The sequence below is a fragment of the Sapajus apella genome, unplaced genomic scaffold (assembly GCF_009761245.1).
Source record: "Sapajus apella isolate SASKATOON/1434 unplaced genomic scaffold, GSC_monkey_1.0 scaffold15, whole genome shotgun sequence".
Taxonomy (NCBI): Eukaryota; Metazoa; Chordata; class Mammalia; order Primates; family Cebidae; genus Sapajus; species Sapajus apella.
Window position 1 is genome coordinate 17,009,426 of NW_022436955.1, and position 16,916 is coordinate 17,026,341.

The 16,916-nt window shown below is 43.2% G+C and overlaps 1 protein-coding gene across 3 annotated transcripts in view; it reads left to right on the plus strand.

Moving 5' to 3' along the window:
* The window catches only part of HYDIN (HYDIN axonemal central pair apparatus protein), a 432,426-nt gene that overhangs the window by 331,263 nt on the left and 84,247 nt on the right, over window positions 1-16,916 (plus strand). For all 3 annotated transcript variants that reach the window (XM_032284417.1, XM_032284419.1, XM_032284418.1), the window contains 8 exons: window positions 4,854-5,062; window positions 5,279-5,461; window positions 6,474-6,593; window positions 9,873-10,032; window positions 10,132-10,304; window positions 13,000-13,198; window positions 14,797-14,896; window positions 15,988-16,087. In XM_032284417.1, the coding sequence (XP_032140308.1) occupies window positions 4,854-5,062; window positions 5,279-5,461; window positions 6,474-6,593; window positions 9,873-10,032; window positions 10,132-10,304; window positions 13,000-13,198; window positions 14,797-14,896; window positions 15,988-16,087 (1,244 nt within the window). The remainder of the gene's footprint in view (window positions 1-4,853; window positions 5,063-5,278; window positions 5,462-6,473; window positions 6,594-9,872; window positions 10,033-10,131; window positions 10,305-12,999; window positions 13,199-14,796; window positions 14,897-15,987; window positions 16,088-16,916) is intronic.

A 16,916-nucleotide genomic window follows, 5' to 3' on the forward strand; every position in this document is an offset into this window, starting at 1 on the left:
ACAATCCTAAACATATATGCACCTAACATTGGAGCTCCCAAATTTATAAAACAATTACTAATAGACCTAAGAAATGAGATAGACAGCAACACAATAACAGTGGGGACTTCAATACTCCACCTACAGCACTAGGCAGGTCATCAAGACAGAAAGTCAATAAAGAAACAGTGAATTTAAACTATACCTTGGAACAAATGGACTTAACAGATATATACAGAACATTCCATCCAACAACCACAGAATACACATGGTACACAACAGTTTATAGAACTTTCTCCAAGATAGACCATATGATAGGCCGCAGACAAGCCTCAATAAATTTTTAAAAATTGAAATTATATCAAGCGCTCTTTCAGACCACAGTGTAATAAACCTGGAAATCAACTCCAAAAGAAACCTTCAAAACCATGCAAATCCATGGAAATTAAATAACCTGCTCCTGAATGATCACTGGGTCAAAACCAAAATCAAGATGGAAATTAAAAAATTCTTAAAACTGAATGACAGTAGTGACACAACATATCAAAGTCTCTGGGATACAGCAAAGGTGATGCTAAGAGGAAAATTCATAGCCCAAATGCCTACATCAAAAAGACTGAAAGAGCACAAACTGACCATCTAAGGTCACACCTCAAGGAACTAGAGAAACAAGAACAAACCAAACTCAAACACAGCAGAAGAAAGGAAATAGCCAAGATCAGAGCAGAACTAAATGAAATTGAAACAAACAAAAAAGCCATACAAAAGATAAGTGGGGGAAAAAAAGCTGGTCTGAAAAGATAAATGCAACTGATAGACCATTAGCAAGATTAACCAAGAAAAAAAAGAGAGAAATCCAAGTAACCTCCATAAGAAATGAAACAGGAGGTATTACAACTGACACCATAGAAATGCAAAAGATCATTCAAGGCTTGAACACCTTTACACTCATAAACTAGAAAACCTAGAAAAGATGGATAAACTCCTGGAAAAAAATACAATCCTCCCAGCTTAAATCAGGAAGAACTAGATACTCTGAAAAAACCAATAACAAGCAGTGAGATTGAAATGGTAATTTAAAAATTACCAACAACAACAAAAAAAAGTCCAGGACCAAATAGATTCACAGAAGAATTCTGCCAGACTTTCAAAGAAGAATTGGTATCCTATTGGCACTATTCCACAAGATAGAGAAAGAGGGAACCCTCCCTAATTCATTCAATGAAGCCAGCATCACCCGAATACCAAAACAAAGAAAGGACACAACCCAAAAAAGAAAACTGCAGACCAATACCCCTGATGAACATAGATGCTAAAATCCTTAACAAAATACTAGCTAACCAAATCCAACAACATATCAAAAAGTTAATCCACCATGATGAAGTGGGCTTCGTACCATGGATGCAGGGATGGTTTAACATATGCAAGTCAATAAATGTGATACACCACATTAACAGAATTAAAAATCACACAATTATCTCAATAGATGCAGAAAAATCTTTCGACAAAATCCAACATCCCTTTATGATTAAAACTCTGCAAAATCAGCATACAAGGAACATACCTCAATGTAATAAGAGCCGTCTATGACAAACCCCCAGCCAACATAATACTGAATGGGGAAAAGGTGAAAGTGTTCCCTCCAAGAACTGGAACAAGGATGCCCCATCTCACCACTCCTCTTCAACATTGTACTGGAAGTCCTAGCCACAGCAATCAGACAAGAGAAAGAAATAAGGGTATCCAAATCGGCCAAGAGAAAGTCAAACTGCTGATGACGTGATCACTTACTTTGAAAACCCTAGGACTCCTCTAGAAAGCTCCTAGAACTGATAAAAGAATTCAGCAAAGTTTCTGGATACAAAATTAATGTTCACAAATCAGTAGCTGTTCTATACACCGAAAATGACCAAGCAGAGGATCAAATCAGGAACTCAGTAGTTCCTGATTTTACAATAGCTGCAAATAAATAAATAAATAAATAAATAAATAAAATAAAATACTTAGGAATATACCTAACCAAGGAGGTGAAAGACCTCTAAAAGGAAAACTACAAAACACTGCTAAAAGAAATCATAAATGATACCAACAAATGGAAACACATCTCATGCTCATGGATGGGTAGAATCAATATTATGAAAATGACCATTCTGCCAAAATCAACCTACAAATTCAATGCAATTTCTGTCAGAATACCATCATCATTCTTCACAGAATTAGGAAAAACAATTCTAAAATTCATATGGAACCAAAAAAGAGCCCACATAGCATGTAGCAAAAGCAAGACTAAGCAAAAGGAACAAATCCGGTAGCATCACACTACCTAATTTCGAACTGTTCTCTAACGCCATAGTCACCAAAACAGCATGGTACTGATGTAAAAATAGGCACACAGACCAATGGAACAGAATAGAGAACCCAGAAATAAATCCAAATACTTACAGCCAACTGGTCTTCAACAAAGCACACAAAAACATAAAATGGGGAAAGGACACCCTTTTCAACAAATAGTGCTAAGATGATTGGCTAGCCACATGTAGGAGAATGAAACTGGATCCTCATCTCTCACCTTATACAAAAATCAACTCAAGATGGATTAAGGACTTAGTAAGACCCGAAACTATAAAAATTCTAGAGGAAAACATTGTAAAAACCCTTCAAAACATTGGCTGAGGCAAGGATTTCATGACCAAGAACCCAAAAGCAAATGCAATAAAAACAAAGATAAGTAGCTGGGGCTTAATTAAGCTAAATAACTTTTGCACAGCAAAAGAAACAGTCAGCAGAGTAAACAGACAACCCACAGAGTGGGAGAAAATTTTCACAATCTATACTCCCGAACATGGACTAATATCCAGAATCTACAGCAAAGTCAAACAAATCAGCAAGAAAAAAGCAAAGAATCCCATCAAAAAGTGGGCTAAGGACATGAATAGACAATTCACAAAAGATACACAAAATGAAACATGCTCAACATCACTAATGATCAGAGAAACGCAAATCAAAACCACAATACAATACCACCTTACTCCCTCAAGAATGGCCATAATCAAAAAATAAAAATAAAAACCCGTAGATGTTGGCATGGCTGTAGTGATCAGGAACACTCTTCTACACTGCTGATAGGAATGTAAGCTAGTACAACCACGGTGGAAAACAGTGTGAAGATTCCTTAACTGAAAGTAGAACTACCATTTGATCTAGCAATCTGACTACTGGATATGTACGCAGAGGAAAAGAAGTCATAAAGATACTTGCACACACATGTTTATAGCAGCACAATTCACAATTGCAAAATCATGGAACCAACCCAAATGCCCATCATCAACAAGTGGATAAAGAAACTGTGATAACTCAGGAACGGCAAACATTGTATGTTCTCACTGATAGGTGGGAACTAAGTTATGAGGATGCAAAGGCATAAGAATGATACAATGAACTTTGGGGACTTGGGGGAAGGGTGAGAGGAGGGCAAAGGATACAAGACTACAAATAGGGCACAGTATATACTGGGCAGGTGATGGGTGCATCAAAATCTCACAAATTGCCACTAAAAAGTTTACTCATGTAATCAAACACTACCAGTACCCCCAGTAACCTATGGAAAAATAATAAAAAATTTAAAAAAGAAACATAACAAAGAAACACAATATAGGAACTTTGATTAGGTATTTATTGGGGAAAAATGTGTATAAAAGACATGCCTGAGACAAATAGGAAAATTTTAATATAGACTGTATGCCAGAACAGTAGTGTGGAATTAGTGTTCATTTTCTTAGATGTGATGATAGTATGATGCAGGATTGCAGAGACCGTACCTGCTTGAGGAGGTGTAAGGATTTAGAGGCAAAGAGTCATGTCTGCAGCATATCTTCAAATGGCTCAGGAGAAAAAGTGACAACTGCTAAAACTAGTTATTACTGTACCAAGCCTTCAACTCTTAAAATTTTCTTTAAAAAAAAAAAAAAAGTTGGAAATGGGGCCAGGCACGGTGGCTCATGCCTATAATCCCAGCACTTTGGGAAGCCAAGGTGGGCGGATCACCTGAAGTCAGGAGTTTGAGGCCAGCCTGACCAACATAGAGAAACCCTGTCTCTACCAAAAATACAAAATTAGCCAGTCGTAGATGACTGCCTGTAATCCCAGCTACTCGGGAGGCTGAGGCAGGAGAATTGCTTGAACTCAGGAGGTGGAGGTTGCGGTGAGCCGAGATCACACCATTGCACTCCAGCCTGGGCAAAGAGCAAAACTCCGTCTCAAAAAATAATAATAATAAAAAGTAAAAAAAAAAAAAAAAAAAAAAAAGGTGGAAATGATAAATAAATTAAAAGGCAAAAAAAGATTTTGATCAGGAAACATGAAAATACCACTAGAAAAATAGGAACTTCTTATTAAATGTTGCAGATGAATCACATGTTTATCTCTACCTCTGTAGAAACAGTAAGATTTTCTATTCATGTATAATTCTTAAGAACAAAGAGAATGGGAGAGAGCTAGTGGTGAGGGGTATATGTCAACAAAGTATTAGAAGTAGACAGCAAGCAGATGGGGGTAACTGGCTTAGTGGTGCCAAGAAAGCTACAAGCCCTTCTGGCCATGTTGGGTACTGCCAGGAACTAAGACGAGTTCCACACACACCCTCCAGCTTCAAGCTTTCTCTACGGTTTTATCCTTCTCCTGAGGGACTAGGGTGCCAAGGAATGCACTGGTCTTGTTGCTACCCAAGACTAGACCCTGCCCTGCTCTAGGCATCCTGACCCTGCAGAACCATCTCCCCAGATGACAGACATGTAGACATGTTGTAGCCATCTCTGTCTTCTATTTGTGTGTACAAAGAGTGAATATTTAAGACCTCATGCTCATTTTTAATTAAGGCTCAAGAGGAGCAGACCAGCTCATCTAAAGCAGGCAGACAGAAAATGAAAGAAAAGATAGACCAAGTCTCTGAGACTCAGAAGGACAAGCGTCGCATGGCCTTAACCAAGAAGGCCGTTTCGGGGGCACTTGCTGGAACCATTTCCCCGCTGTCAGATATAGACCTGAACAATTTCAACGGGCAGCACTCCCAGGAGAAATTCATCAGGTGGGCCTCCCAGCAACCAGGGGAGGGGAATGCCAAAGCCTACCTTGAGGGTGTGGCTGTCACAGCACTGGAGGGGAACAGAGCTGTCCTGCTTGTGGGGCTCCAGGGGCCACGATGCCACTAGCCCAACAGGGCAGGACTTCCAGGCAGCTCTCCTGTCTTCTCTTGGCCAGAGGGGAGTACTCTCACTTTACAAACCTGTGTGGTCATTTGCAGACTGAATCACTTCCGGTGGATTGTGCCAGCCAACAGTGAGGTAACGTTGCAGGTATACTTCTCTTCTGACGAGTTTGGGAACTTTGACCAAACCTTTAACTTTGAGATCCTAGGAACTTGTCGCCAGTACCAGCTCCACTGCCGAGGCATCTGCACTTACCCATACATTTCCCAAGACCCAAAGTAAGTATGCTTCATTTTAAAAGATAAAGTTGACCGCTGTTTTTATTTTCCTCCGTGGCACTTTGAACAGGTGGCCCTCATCATAACATGGAGCTCTGGCATCATCCCAGCCCCTCTTGTTGTATCAGCTTCCCTATCTTGGACATTGACTAAGAGCCACAGGGGGGACGTGATTTTACCAGGGATTCCCAGACTGCAATAAAGACAATGATCATAGGTGCAAAGTGGGAGGAAAAAAGTCTTCCCCTGGCAAATGAGTTTGCTTATTTAACTATTAAGCAAGTTTAAAGCAGTTCTATTCTATAATTTAGAAACCATGTGTAACCAAGGTCAGGAGTTCAAGACCAGCCTGGCCAACATGGTGAAACCCTGTCTCTACTAAAAATACAAAAATTAGCTGGGTGTAGTGGCGGGCACCTGTAATCCCAGCTACTCAGGAGGCTGAGGCAGAAGAATGGCTTGAATAAGGGAGGCGGAGGTTGCAGTGAGCTGAGATCATGCCACAGTACTCCAGCCTGGGTGACAGAGTGAGACTCTCTGTCTCCAAAAAAAAAAAAAAAAAGAAAAAGAAACCTTGTGTGACTCTGCATGGGTGAACTTTTTCCAAGCTACTGAACAACACTGTGCAGCTCATGCACTGCAGAAAAGCACCTGGCTGAGCAACTTGGCCACATTCGACCAAGGGACTCAGAAGCTAATTCGTATCTCCCAGAACTGGTTTTCCATAGGGGTTCGCAGGAATGTTTTTAGCTGGGTGCACTAGGACAAAACATCTGACTCAGCTCTGTCACCACTCTCATTATAGAAGACACCACTGGAAGTCTTTTTTTCGAGTTCAGATCATAATGTCTTCTCTGGTGGTGGGAAGGAGCTGGGACAAAGAAGAGTCACTGTCTGTAGACGCCCAGACCCCATGTTGAGCAGGGAGTGTTAGGTTTATATAAACATCACGTGGCAGCATTGAACTTCCGTTCAGGCAGCCTCCCCTCACCTCTTCCTCTCCTGTGTTCAGAGTTATATTTCCTCAGAGGAAGATGGACATGAAGATAAATGAGGTCATCTTTAAGAAGTATGTTATGAGTGTGGAGACATACTATTTCGGGCCACTGCTTTGTGGAAAATCAAGAGATAAGTAAGTGTTCCATTATTTTAAAGCAGATTTCAGACTCCGGGTTGGGCTTATAAAGAGTACAAGTAGGATTCCTATGTACACAGATGTAGCTTTTACTAATGCTGCCTCTCTTAGCCCCCAGCCACAAGTCAGGAGAACTGGGTTCTTGTGTCCCAACTTCCTGCTGGACACTCAGAGGAATGAGGGTGCTATTTCCCATATGGGAAAGCCTAAGAGAGGCTTCAGGCTTGATCAGAGTAGGATCAAGAGTTCACTTTGGGGTATGTTCAGTTTAAATTGCTGGGAAGATATTTCTGGTAGTCACATGAAGCAGAGAATAGGTTGTATAGCTTTGGTTCTCAAAGGAGAGGTCACTCTTCAAGGCAACAAAAGCCACAGATATAGATGAGATTGCCTGAGAGAAGACTATATGTAAGAAGAGAAAGAGCCCTGAATAACTCCAATATGCACAAAAGGAGGAGCCAGGAGATGAGAAAGACGCCAACACTATTGGGGAAACCAAAAAGACCAGTGTCGTGGAGCCCTGAGAGGAGGACATGGTTGCTACATTGAATGCTGCAGAAACTGCAGAAAGATGAGGGCATAGATGTCCACAGAGTTCAACAACATGGAGGTCACTAGGAGCATTAGCAAGAGTCCTTTGCCCAAGCAAAGTGAAGTGAGAAGTCAGATGTGAGGATAACTCTTTGGAGAAGCTTGGCTGTGAAGGGAGATGGGAGGACAGCCTGGAGTGCAGAGCAGGTTGTTCGCGCACTATTGTTCTTATGATGCTTGCATGCCAAGAGGAAATGGAAGGAAGAGGTTGGAGTTTCAGGAGTCAGTAAGGGCCATCAATGGCATAGCTCCCTGAGGCAGCACAGTGGGATGTGAGGGTGCTGGCCTATGCCAGGAAGAGGGACCGTCACTGCATGCCAGTGAGGAAAATGGCAAGATGGCATCGCAGACGGTAAGTTTACACTTTGGTTGGAAGACTGAGGAGGCTCCTACACAGTCATGTCTTTTCCTCCTTGACAGATGATGTGAGATCATCCCTTGCAGTGAGGGGAGTTGAGGAAGTTTGAAATCTTGAAGAAATAGAGAGGACATGAAAAGCAGCTTTGCGGAAAGTAGGAGAGGGAGCATGTTAGAGAAACAGATTAAGATTATTAGGCAGAATTGGGGACCCACAGGTGATCATACATTCTTAGTGAGACTAGTTTTTTCAGTTATATACAAATTTCGTATCATATAAGCAGGAAATGAAACAAAAACTGGAACCAAGATTTCCACCACGTCTTCACTCCATACAGCATTTCTTGTGCTAAGTAGAGGTTGTTAATTTCTGGGCCTCCTCAGTGCAGCTTGTGGCCATCTTTGTCCTCCATTCCCATTACCTCCACTTTATTCCCTGAGATGTTGGATTAAAAAGTGAAGGTGAAGGGAGTTTGCTGATGATGGAGAGGATCTACAAAGCCCAACAGGAGGGCTTAGGAGGAAGACATGTGGTCAGGTTAATGGACATGAGGTACAGAACAGTCTTGGGGTGGGAGTCAGGGAAATGATGGCTGTTCAAGGAGGTACACGTTTGGGACAGCATTGGAATTCACCAGGATGTGGGGACAGATGACACTGATCTGGGAGGACAGTGACTACGGTGATCCAAAACAACTTCCAGTGCAACTGAGTATTATTCGTTTATTCTTTTTCTTTTTCTTTTTAAGCTTTATTTATTTTTTTAGACAGAGTCTCACTCTGTCACCAGGTTGGAGTGCAGTGGTGCAGTCTCGGCTCATTGCACCCTCTGCCTCCCGGGTTCAAGTGATTCTCCTGCCTCAGCCTCCCAGGACTATGGGACCATGGGCACGTAACGCCACGCCCAGCTAATTTTTTGTTTTGTTTTGTATTTTTAGTAGAGATGGGATTTCACCATTTTGGCCAGGATTGTGTCGATTTCTAGACCTTGTGATTCATCCACCTGAGCAAAGTGCTGGGATTATAGGCATGAGCCACTGCGCAGGGCCTTTTTTGTTGTTGTTGTTGTTGTTGAGATAAGGTCTTACTCTGTCACCTAGACTGGAATGCAGTGATGTGATCTCAGCTCACTGCACCCTTGACCACCCAGGCTCAAGCAACCCTCCCATCTCTGCCTCCCCAGTAGCTGGGACTACAGGTGTGTGCCATCCCACCTGGCTAATTTTTGTATTTTTGTAGAGATGTGGTTTTGCCATGTTGCCCAGGCTGGTCTCAAACTCCTGAGCTCAAGCAATCTGCCCACCTCAGCCTCCCAAAGTGCTGAGATTACAGACGTGAGCCACTGCGCTAAGCCTATTCACTTATTCTTTTAAACCTTGCTGAGCTTTATTATCCTCATCTGTAAAATGGGAAAACAACAGCACCCTCCTCAGATTTGTGAGGACTGAACTGGGTAATGCACATGGAGCCCTTAGCACAGTCTTGGGTGGAGGTGGTTAGTGGTTAGGTGAGAAAGCCACACACCCCTTTGGCGGTTATCCACACAGAGAGGTCACTGTCTCTCTGACTTTCATTTGGTTTCTGTCATTCTCCCTCCTTTCATCCTCCATCATGGCCTGTCTAAGACCTTTTTCAGACTGTTTCTGTTTTCCTAGCCTGTGCTGTGACCTCTGATGATGTGACTTTTTTCCCTTGGGCGTTCTCCTGGTTTGTTTTGCTCAGCCACTATTAACTGAGCATCCCCAAATGCCCATAGTGCTCAACTCTGCAGATCTCTCCCTAAGGCGCTAAGGAACAGAAACTGCCTTCTAACAGTGAACAAGGCTAAATGAATTCATATCAGAATAGCAGCATTCTCTGAGGGTGTGGGAGAAGGAGGTGAATGAGGTCATCTCTAAAACAGATGTGAAATAAAAAGTTACTCAAGTGATAATCTCTCTCGGGGACATGAGCAGGTGGAAGGATAGATCTACGTATTTCTCAGTTGAAATTCTTTGCAATAATCACAGCTAACATTCATTGGGCATTTGCTATCTGCAGCTGTCCTGAGAGCTTTAGATGCGTGATCTCACTTCCTACTCAGGAGTCCAAAGTGGTGTTATCATCCCATTTTAGAGATAAGTAGACCAAGGCTCGGGGTAGTCAAGTCACAGTGTAGCATTTATTCTCCAAGGCAAGTCTGCACAACTACAAACCTCATGTACTTTGCCACCATGCCTCTGTGCAGCCACACTGTCCCTTTGAATTGCCTTTCACGTCACAGGCTTCTTTTCCACCTGCATTCTCATTCGGTCTTCACACCCTTAGCGCCGTTCCTGTTATCCACAGGTACAAGTCATCAGTATTCCCTAGCAACACGGAGACGCTCACAATCCTGAACACTTCCTTAATGGTGGTGGAGGCATTCTTCTATTTTCAGAATGATGTCAAAGCAAACACATACTTCCTGGAACCCAACACCATGGTCCTGAAGCCCAATGAGAAGCAGGTACGGTCATATGGACACAAAGCAAGGCTTTCTCAGGAAATTTGAGGCCTTGGCACCGTTGGTATAAACGTACTTTCTTTTGACCTTTCCTTCCATCAGATATTAAATGTATGGGCCTACCCTACTTCAGTTGGTGTCTTTGAAGACAGCATTGTCTGCTGCATCAATGATAACCCAGAGCCAGCCATCTTCCAATTAAGCTGCCAGGGGATCCGCCCAGAACTAGAGTTGGAACCCAGGCAATTACATTTTGACCGGCTCTTGCTGCACAGGTCAGAGTTCTAGATCATGTCAGGACTGGAATGGAATTTGAGGAGCCTTTAGTTCTAGGGTAAACAACTCATCCCGATTTACCCTGGACTCTCTTGGTTTTAGCACTGAAAGTTCTGCACCCTGGGAAACTCCTTGGTCCTGTGCAAACCAGGATAGTTAGTAAACCTATCTAGTTAACAGATTGTTAGTTCAGTGGATGAACTTCAGCAGGGCCAAGGACCGCCCCCTAAGATCAACTACCAAAATATGCATATATCTGCCCTAGCTTTCTTCAGATTCTCAAAGCAGTCTATTGCCCAAAGAGGTTATCTCAGTGAACTGACGCAAGAACAGAAAATCAAACACCACATGTTCTCACTCGTAAGTGGGTGCTGAATAATGAGGACACAGGGAGGGGAACAGCACACATGGGGCCTCTTGGGGGATGGGGGAGCTAGGGGAGGGATAGCAGGGGGGATTGGGGAGGACTAACAAGAGAAATACCTAACGTAGATGTTGGGAGGATGGAGGCAGCAAACCACCATGGTACGTGTATACCTATGTAACAATCCTGCACCATGTGCACATGAACCCTAGAACTTAAAGTATAATAAAAAAATAAAAATAAAAAAGAATATTTGCTCTAGAAGTTAAAGTAAAAGCAGAACATTAGACCAAAACTAGAACTTACATATTCATTCATTGGAATTGTATTATTATTCTAAGTAGAAAAAAATGTTTACTTCTGCAGCTTCTGGGAGAGAATGTTGTTGTGACATGTATCCTGCATCCTTTAATCACCACCACCAGGCCCCTTTTCCTGATAAGTACTGCTTAAAGAACTAAGTAATAATTAAAGTAACCAAAAGTGCTTTTTCTGACCTCCAGTGAGCCATGATCACGCCACTGCACTCCAGCCTGGCTGACAGAGCAAAACCTTGTCTCAAAAAAAAAAAAAAAAGCATAGAGAGAAAAATAGTGGTTAAAAAATGAACCTTCAGTAAATAGTGGGACAATCAAGCAGTGTAACATATTTGTGATTGGAGGCCCATAAAGAAAAGAGAGAGGGAAGGAGCCAAAAATATTTGAAGAGTAGCTAGAACTTTCCCAGATTTGTTGAAAAAGCAAAAACTTAGAGTTCCGAGAAGCTTAGCAAACCTTAGGCTGGATAAAATAGTTATAGCCCAAGTCTTGCCACTGAATCGGTGACTTTGGAGCCATCAATTAACCTCTCTAAGCTTCAGGGTTTTGTTTGTTTGATTGTTTGTTTGTTTTTTCGAGACAAAGTCTCATACTGTCACCCAGGCTGGAATACAGTGGTGCAATCTCAACTCACTGCAACCTTACCTCCCAGGTTCAAGTGACTCTCCTGCCTTAGCCTCCCAAGTGGCCAGGATTATGGGCATGTGCCACCACAGCCAGCTAGTGTGTGTGTGTGTGTGTGTGTGTGTGTGTGTGTGTGTATTTTAGTAGAGACAGTTTCACCATGTTGCCCAGGCTGGTCTCAATTTCTAAGCTCAGGGAATCTGCTTACCTTAGCTGTCCAAAGTGCTGGGATTATAGGCATGAGCCACCGTGACCAGCAGGTTCAGGTTTTTTATAGGTCATCTGGGATTAATAATATCAACTCCACCTATTTTATGTAATAGATTAATAACCAAGAAAGAAAACCACATTAAGGCAAAGTTTGGTCCAACTTCTTAAAACCAGAAATAAGAGAAAATCTTGACAGCAGCCAGGAGAAAATGAAATACAGTATGACTGACTCCTCATCAGTAACAAAGGAAGCTGGAAGACAATCAAATGGCAATTTTAATGTGCTAAAGAAAAATACAGTTGACCTTTGAACAATGCAGGTTTGAACTGGGCAGGTCTGCTTATATGTGAATTTTTTTCAGTGAAACACAAATTGAAAATATGGCAGACTTAAATAAAACAATTCAAAAAAGAGTTAAGAAATCTTGTTCAGCACCCACACATGAAAGAGAAACTGTGATTTTTTTAAATTATATGCTTGGCCAGGTGCGGTGGCTCACGCCTGTAATTCCAGCACTTTGGGAAGTCGAGATTGGTGGATCATGAGGTCAGGAGTTGGAGAGCAGCCTAGCTAACATGGTAAACCCTCGTCTCTACTGAAAATACAAAAATTAGCCAGGTGTGGTGGCACGCACCTATAATCTCCGCTACTCAAGAGGCTGAGGCAGGCGAACTGCTTGAACCCGGGAGGTGGAGGATGCAGTGAGCCGAGATCTCACCACTGCACTCCAGCCTGGGTGACAGCATAAGACTCTGTCTCAAAAAAAAAAAAAAATCATATGCTAAGGATAATGGCCATTATCCTTAGCAAACTATAATGCAGGAACTGAAAACCAAATATCACATGTTCTCACTTAGAAGTGGGAGCTAAGTAATGAGAACCAATGAGCACAAAAAGGGGAACAACAGACACTTGGGGGTGGAGGGTAGAAGGAGGTAGAGGAGCAGAAAAACATAACTTTGGGGTATTAGGCTTAGTACCTGGGTGATGAAATCTGTACAGCAAACCCCCATGACACAAGTTTACCTATATAACAAACCTGCATACGAACCTCTGAAACTAAAAGTTTTTTAAAAAATACAAAACCACAAAATTTGAAGTGAAATTTCACTTGATCTTAGCCAAAAGGCCGAGAAGCGATTGAAGTGAAATTTCAAACTTTCCTTTTGTCTCTGCAGACAGGAAGCCAGGGTAGTTCTTCTCCGCAATGTCACGCTCCTGCCCGTGGCCTGGCGGATCACCAACCTGGAGCACTTGGGTGATGATTTCACCGCGTCCATGATGCAGGGAACCATCCCCCCAAAGGCTGAGTACGGCCTGCACCTGTACTTTCAGCCCACCAAGCCTATCAACATCAGGAAGGCTATTCGGTTGGAGGTGAGGCTTCACATGTCCACTGACTTGGTTATCAAATCATGTATACATACACACACACACATACAGAGGTCTCCCTGTTACATGCTCCCATCTGATCCCCTTTTGATATCACCAGTCCACAATATCTTGCTGTGGATACAAATGCAAGCACCATAAAGGCGATACTGCTTATGCCTGATTTCCCAGTGCCAGGAACATAACAATCAATGTGTAAGAAAGTGAATGAAAGAATGAATGAATGAACAAATGAACAAATAGTGTTGCTATACCTAGGTAAGCATCAGAGTCCTGATTTCACACTCTTAAAGCCAGACACCTATTGGATTCCTATCTTGGTAAATGTCACCCTCCACCCTGTTGCTCCCAACAGACACCTGGCTATCAGCCTTAATTCCCCATTTTCTTGATGACCTCCCTTCCATCGCAGGCCTCTAGCAAAGGTTGCTAATTCTACCTCCCAATGTGTCTTTTTATTTTTTGAGACGGGGTCTTGCCCCATCACCCAGGCTGGAGTGCAGTGGTGTGATCTCAGCTCACTGCAAACTCCTCCGCCTCCTGGGTTCAAGCGATTCTCCTATCTCAGCCTCCCAAGTAGCTGGGACGATAGGCATGTGCCACCATGCCCAGCTAATTTTTTGTAGTTTTAGTGGAGACCGGGTTTCACTGCATTAGCCAGGATGGTCTTGATTTCCTGACTTCATGATCCTCCCACCTTTTCCTCTCAAAGTGCTGGATTACAGGCTGAGCCGCTGCACCATCACTTTATATATTTTCACAACTGTTGTGACCATCTCTGTGTGTCCCAGCCAAACGGCAGCCTGATTAGGGCTCTGCACAGGCAGTATTTGCCTCTGTCAGGCCCCCAAAGTGAACTAGAATTAGCTAGAAAATCAACATTAAATCAGAAGTGCCCCAGGAATTAGTAAAAACCATCCTTAATTTGCCCAAAAAGAGTATGACAGCCCAATGCTCACAAGGTTTATTTGATTTAGAAGTTAAAAAAAAAAAAAAAGAAAGCAGTTGGGCATGATGGTTCACATCTATAATCCCAACACTTTCAGAGACTGAGATGGGAGGATCGTTTGAGTTCAGAAGTTCAAGACCAGCCTGGGCAACATGGTGAAACCCCACCTCTACAAAAAAAATACAAAACTAACTGAGCATGACAGTGTACTCCTATATAGTCCCAGATACTCGGGATGCTGAGGTGGGAGGATGGCTTGAGCCCAGGAGGTCGAGTCTGCAGTTGAGCCAAGATTGTGCTACTGCCCTCCAGTCTGAGTGACAGAGTGAGAGCCTGTCACAAAATGCAAAATCACTTTCCTGTAATGTCACCTCTGAGCCCAAACTTCAGTAATGTAGCAACAATAAAAAAGACAGTCCCTTTTCCCCATTCTTGTATTGTTTATACCAGCATTCCCCAAAGAGTGCTAAGAGGAGCACAAATCCTACCAAATGGTGGGTAAAGATCAAATACCCACTGGGGAATACATTTCAAAAACATTCCCTGCCATATCCCCTTTAGGATGTTACATGTTTCAGGCTCCAAGCACCTCACGGGTCTTGCTTTTACTGAAGAATTTCCCTTACCCTGGTAGGTTTTAGATGCAGAAAATCTTCTCGGTGTTGTTCAGATTGAAAATATCACGGTCTTTGCAGAGGCATACGACATCGCCTTGGACATCACCTTCCCCAAAGGTCTGCTGGGCCCTTCAAGGAAAGGATGTTTGGAAGTTGGGTCTTTTGTATCACGTATTTCTGTGTAGAGAAAGGCTAGTGTGTTGTTAGTATTACAGGGATTGGGGGTGGAGGGAGCAATTTTGATAAATAGTAATGTGAGCCCCAGAGTGATATTAGCAGCATAACTACACATAGTAATTTCTCCAACAGGAAATAGCAAGGGGGTGGTCATAGATGTACACTTTGCAGAGCTCTTTTCAGAGCAACCGTGTGACAGTAAACACCTCTCCTCTTTCCTGTATTAGTTTTCTATCACTCCCATAAAATGTCACCGTAAGCTTTCTGACTTAACACAAACATATTACCCTACAGTTCTGGAAGTCACTAGTGCAAAATGGGTTTCACTGGGCTAAAATCAAGGTGTCAGCAGGGCTGCCTCCCCTTCTGGAAGCTCTGGGGGATAGTCCATTTACGTACCATTTCCAACTCCTAGAGGCTGCCGGCATTCCTCCGTCATGGTCCCCTTCCTACACCTTCAAAGATAGCAAGGTTGGGCCAACTCCATTTCATCTTGCCTTTTCTCTGGTTCTCCCACCCTGCCTTCCTTTTTTGCTCTTAAGCCCCCTTGTGATTATATTGGGCTGACCAAGATAATTCCAAATTAATATTCCAAATGAATTATGGAACGGCCATATCGTAAGGTATTATGCAGCCACTACGATCACACTTACGAGGAGTTTTTAATTATTTGGGGAAATGCTTAGGATGTAACGCTAAGTAAAACAACATAAATGTATGTGTAATATCCCAACTTTTGCAAGATTTTTTTTAAATATTGCAAGTTTTAGCTGATGGTAGACATGAAAGGCAATAAGCCTAGGATGGATGGAATCCGAAGGGAATAGCCCTGAGAGTGCATCAAGAGCAGCATCTGTTGTTTGTTTGCCCAGACTCAATTAGAAGAGGCTTTCCTAGCCACAGTGCTTTCAGAAACAAATTCCTTTAAACTGTCACCATGCGTTTTCCATGTGAACTTCAACAGGCATTTCCCCTGCTTCTCACTGTCCTGCCCGCTCACCCCTCTCTGCCCTGGCCCCTGGTCTGTGCAGGAGCTGAAGGAGGCCTGGACTTTGGGATTGTCAGGGTCACAGAGGAGGCGAAGCAGCCCCTGCAATTGAAGAACCGCGGGAAATACGAGATCGGATTCAGGTAACCGGAATCCCATCGTGTGTGCAGCCGCCAAGTCCACCGTCGGGAGGAGCGTGGTCTGGGAAACCTTTCTTATCAGTCAGTCAAGGAAATCATAAGAACCATCTCTGCTTTTTTGCCTTCCTTGGCTTTAAATGAATGGAATTCCACCTGCTAAGGGAGCAGAGATTTTCATGCTGTTCTCAACTCTGCAGCTTAACCGGGGCCTTTTAGTGGCCTGGATGTACCTGGCCAGTTGGAAGCACAGGTGTCTGGAGGTGGAGGAAGAGACTTGGGGGAAGAGGTTGGGAGGGGGAGATTCTAGGGATGAGAAGAGGTCCCTGGGTGGAGGGAGAGACTGGAGATGGGGGGGCCTGGCCTCAAGCTGTCCTACCTACTGCCAGCTCTTATCTGTTTTATAAGGAGAACTTCTATAGCAGATTTCATATGAAGAGAGGGTTTTCTTTTTTCATTATGTTCTAAGAACCATGACATTATAGAATTCAAATGGTGGCTTGGTAGAATAGAGCTCCGGCTTGTGGTCATCCCTTGAGATTAAATATGAAACACAGAGGCTGGGTGTGATGGCTCATGCCTATAATCTCAGCACTTTGGGAGGCCAAGGCAGGCAGATTGCTTGAGCCCAGAAGTTCGAGACCAGCCTGAGCAAAATGGTGAGAACCCCATGCCTCTACAAAATACAAAAAAAAAAAAAAATAGCTTGGCGTGGCAGTCATAACATTTGTAGTCCCAGCTACTTGGGAGCCTGTGATGGGAGGATTGGAGGTTCCTCAGCAACAAAAGGGTGGTATGGGGGAGGAGGGAGGGAGACACCCCTCAGACAGGGCCA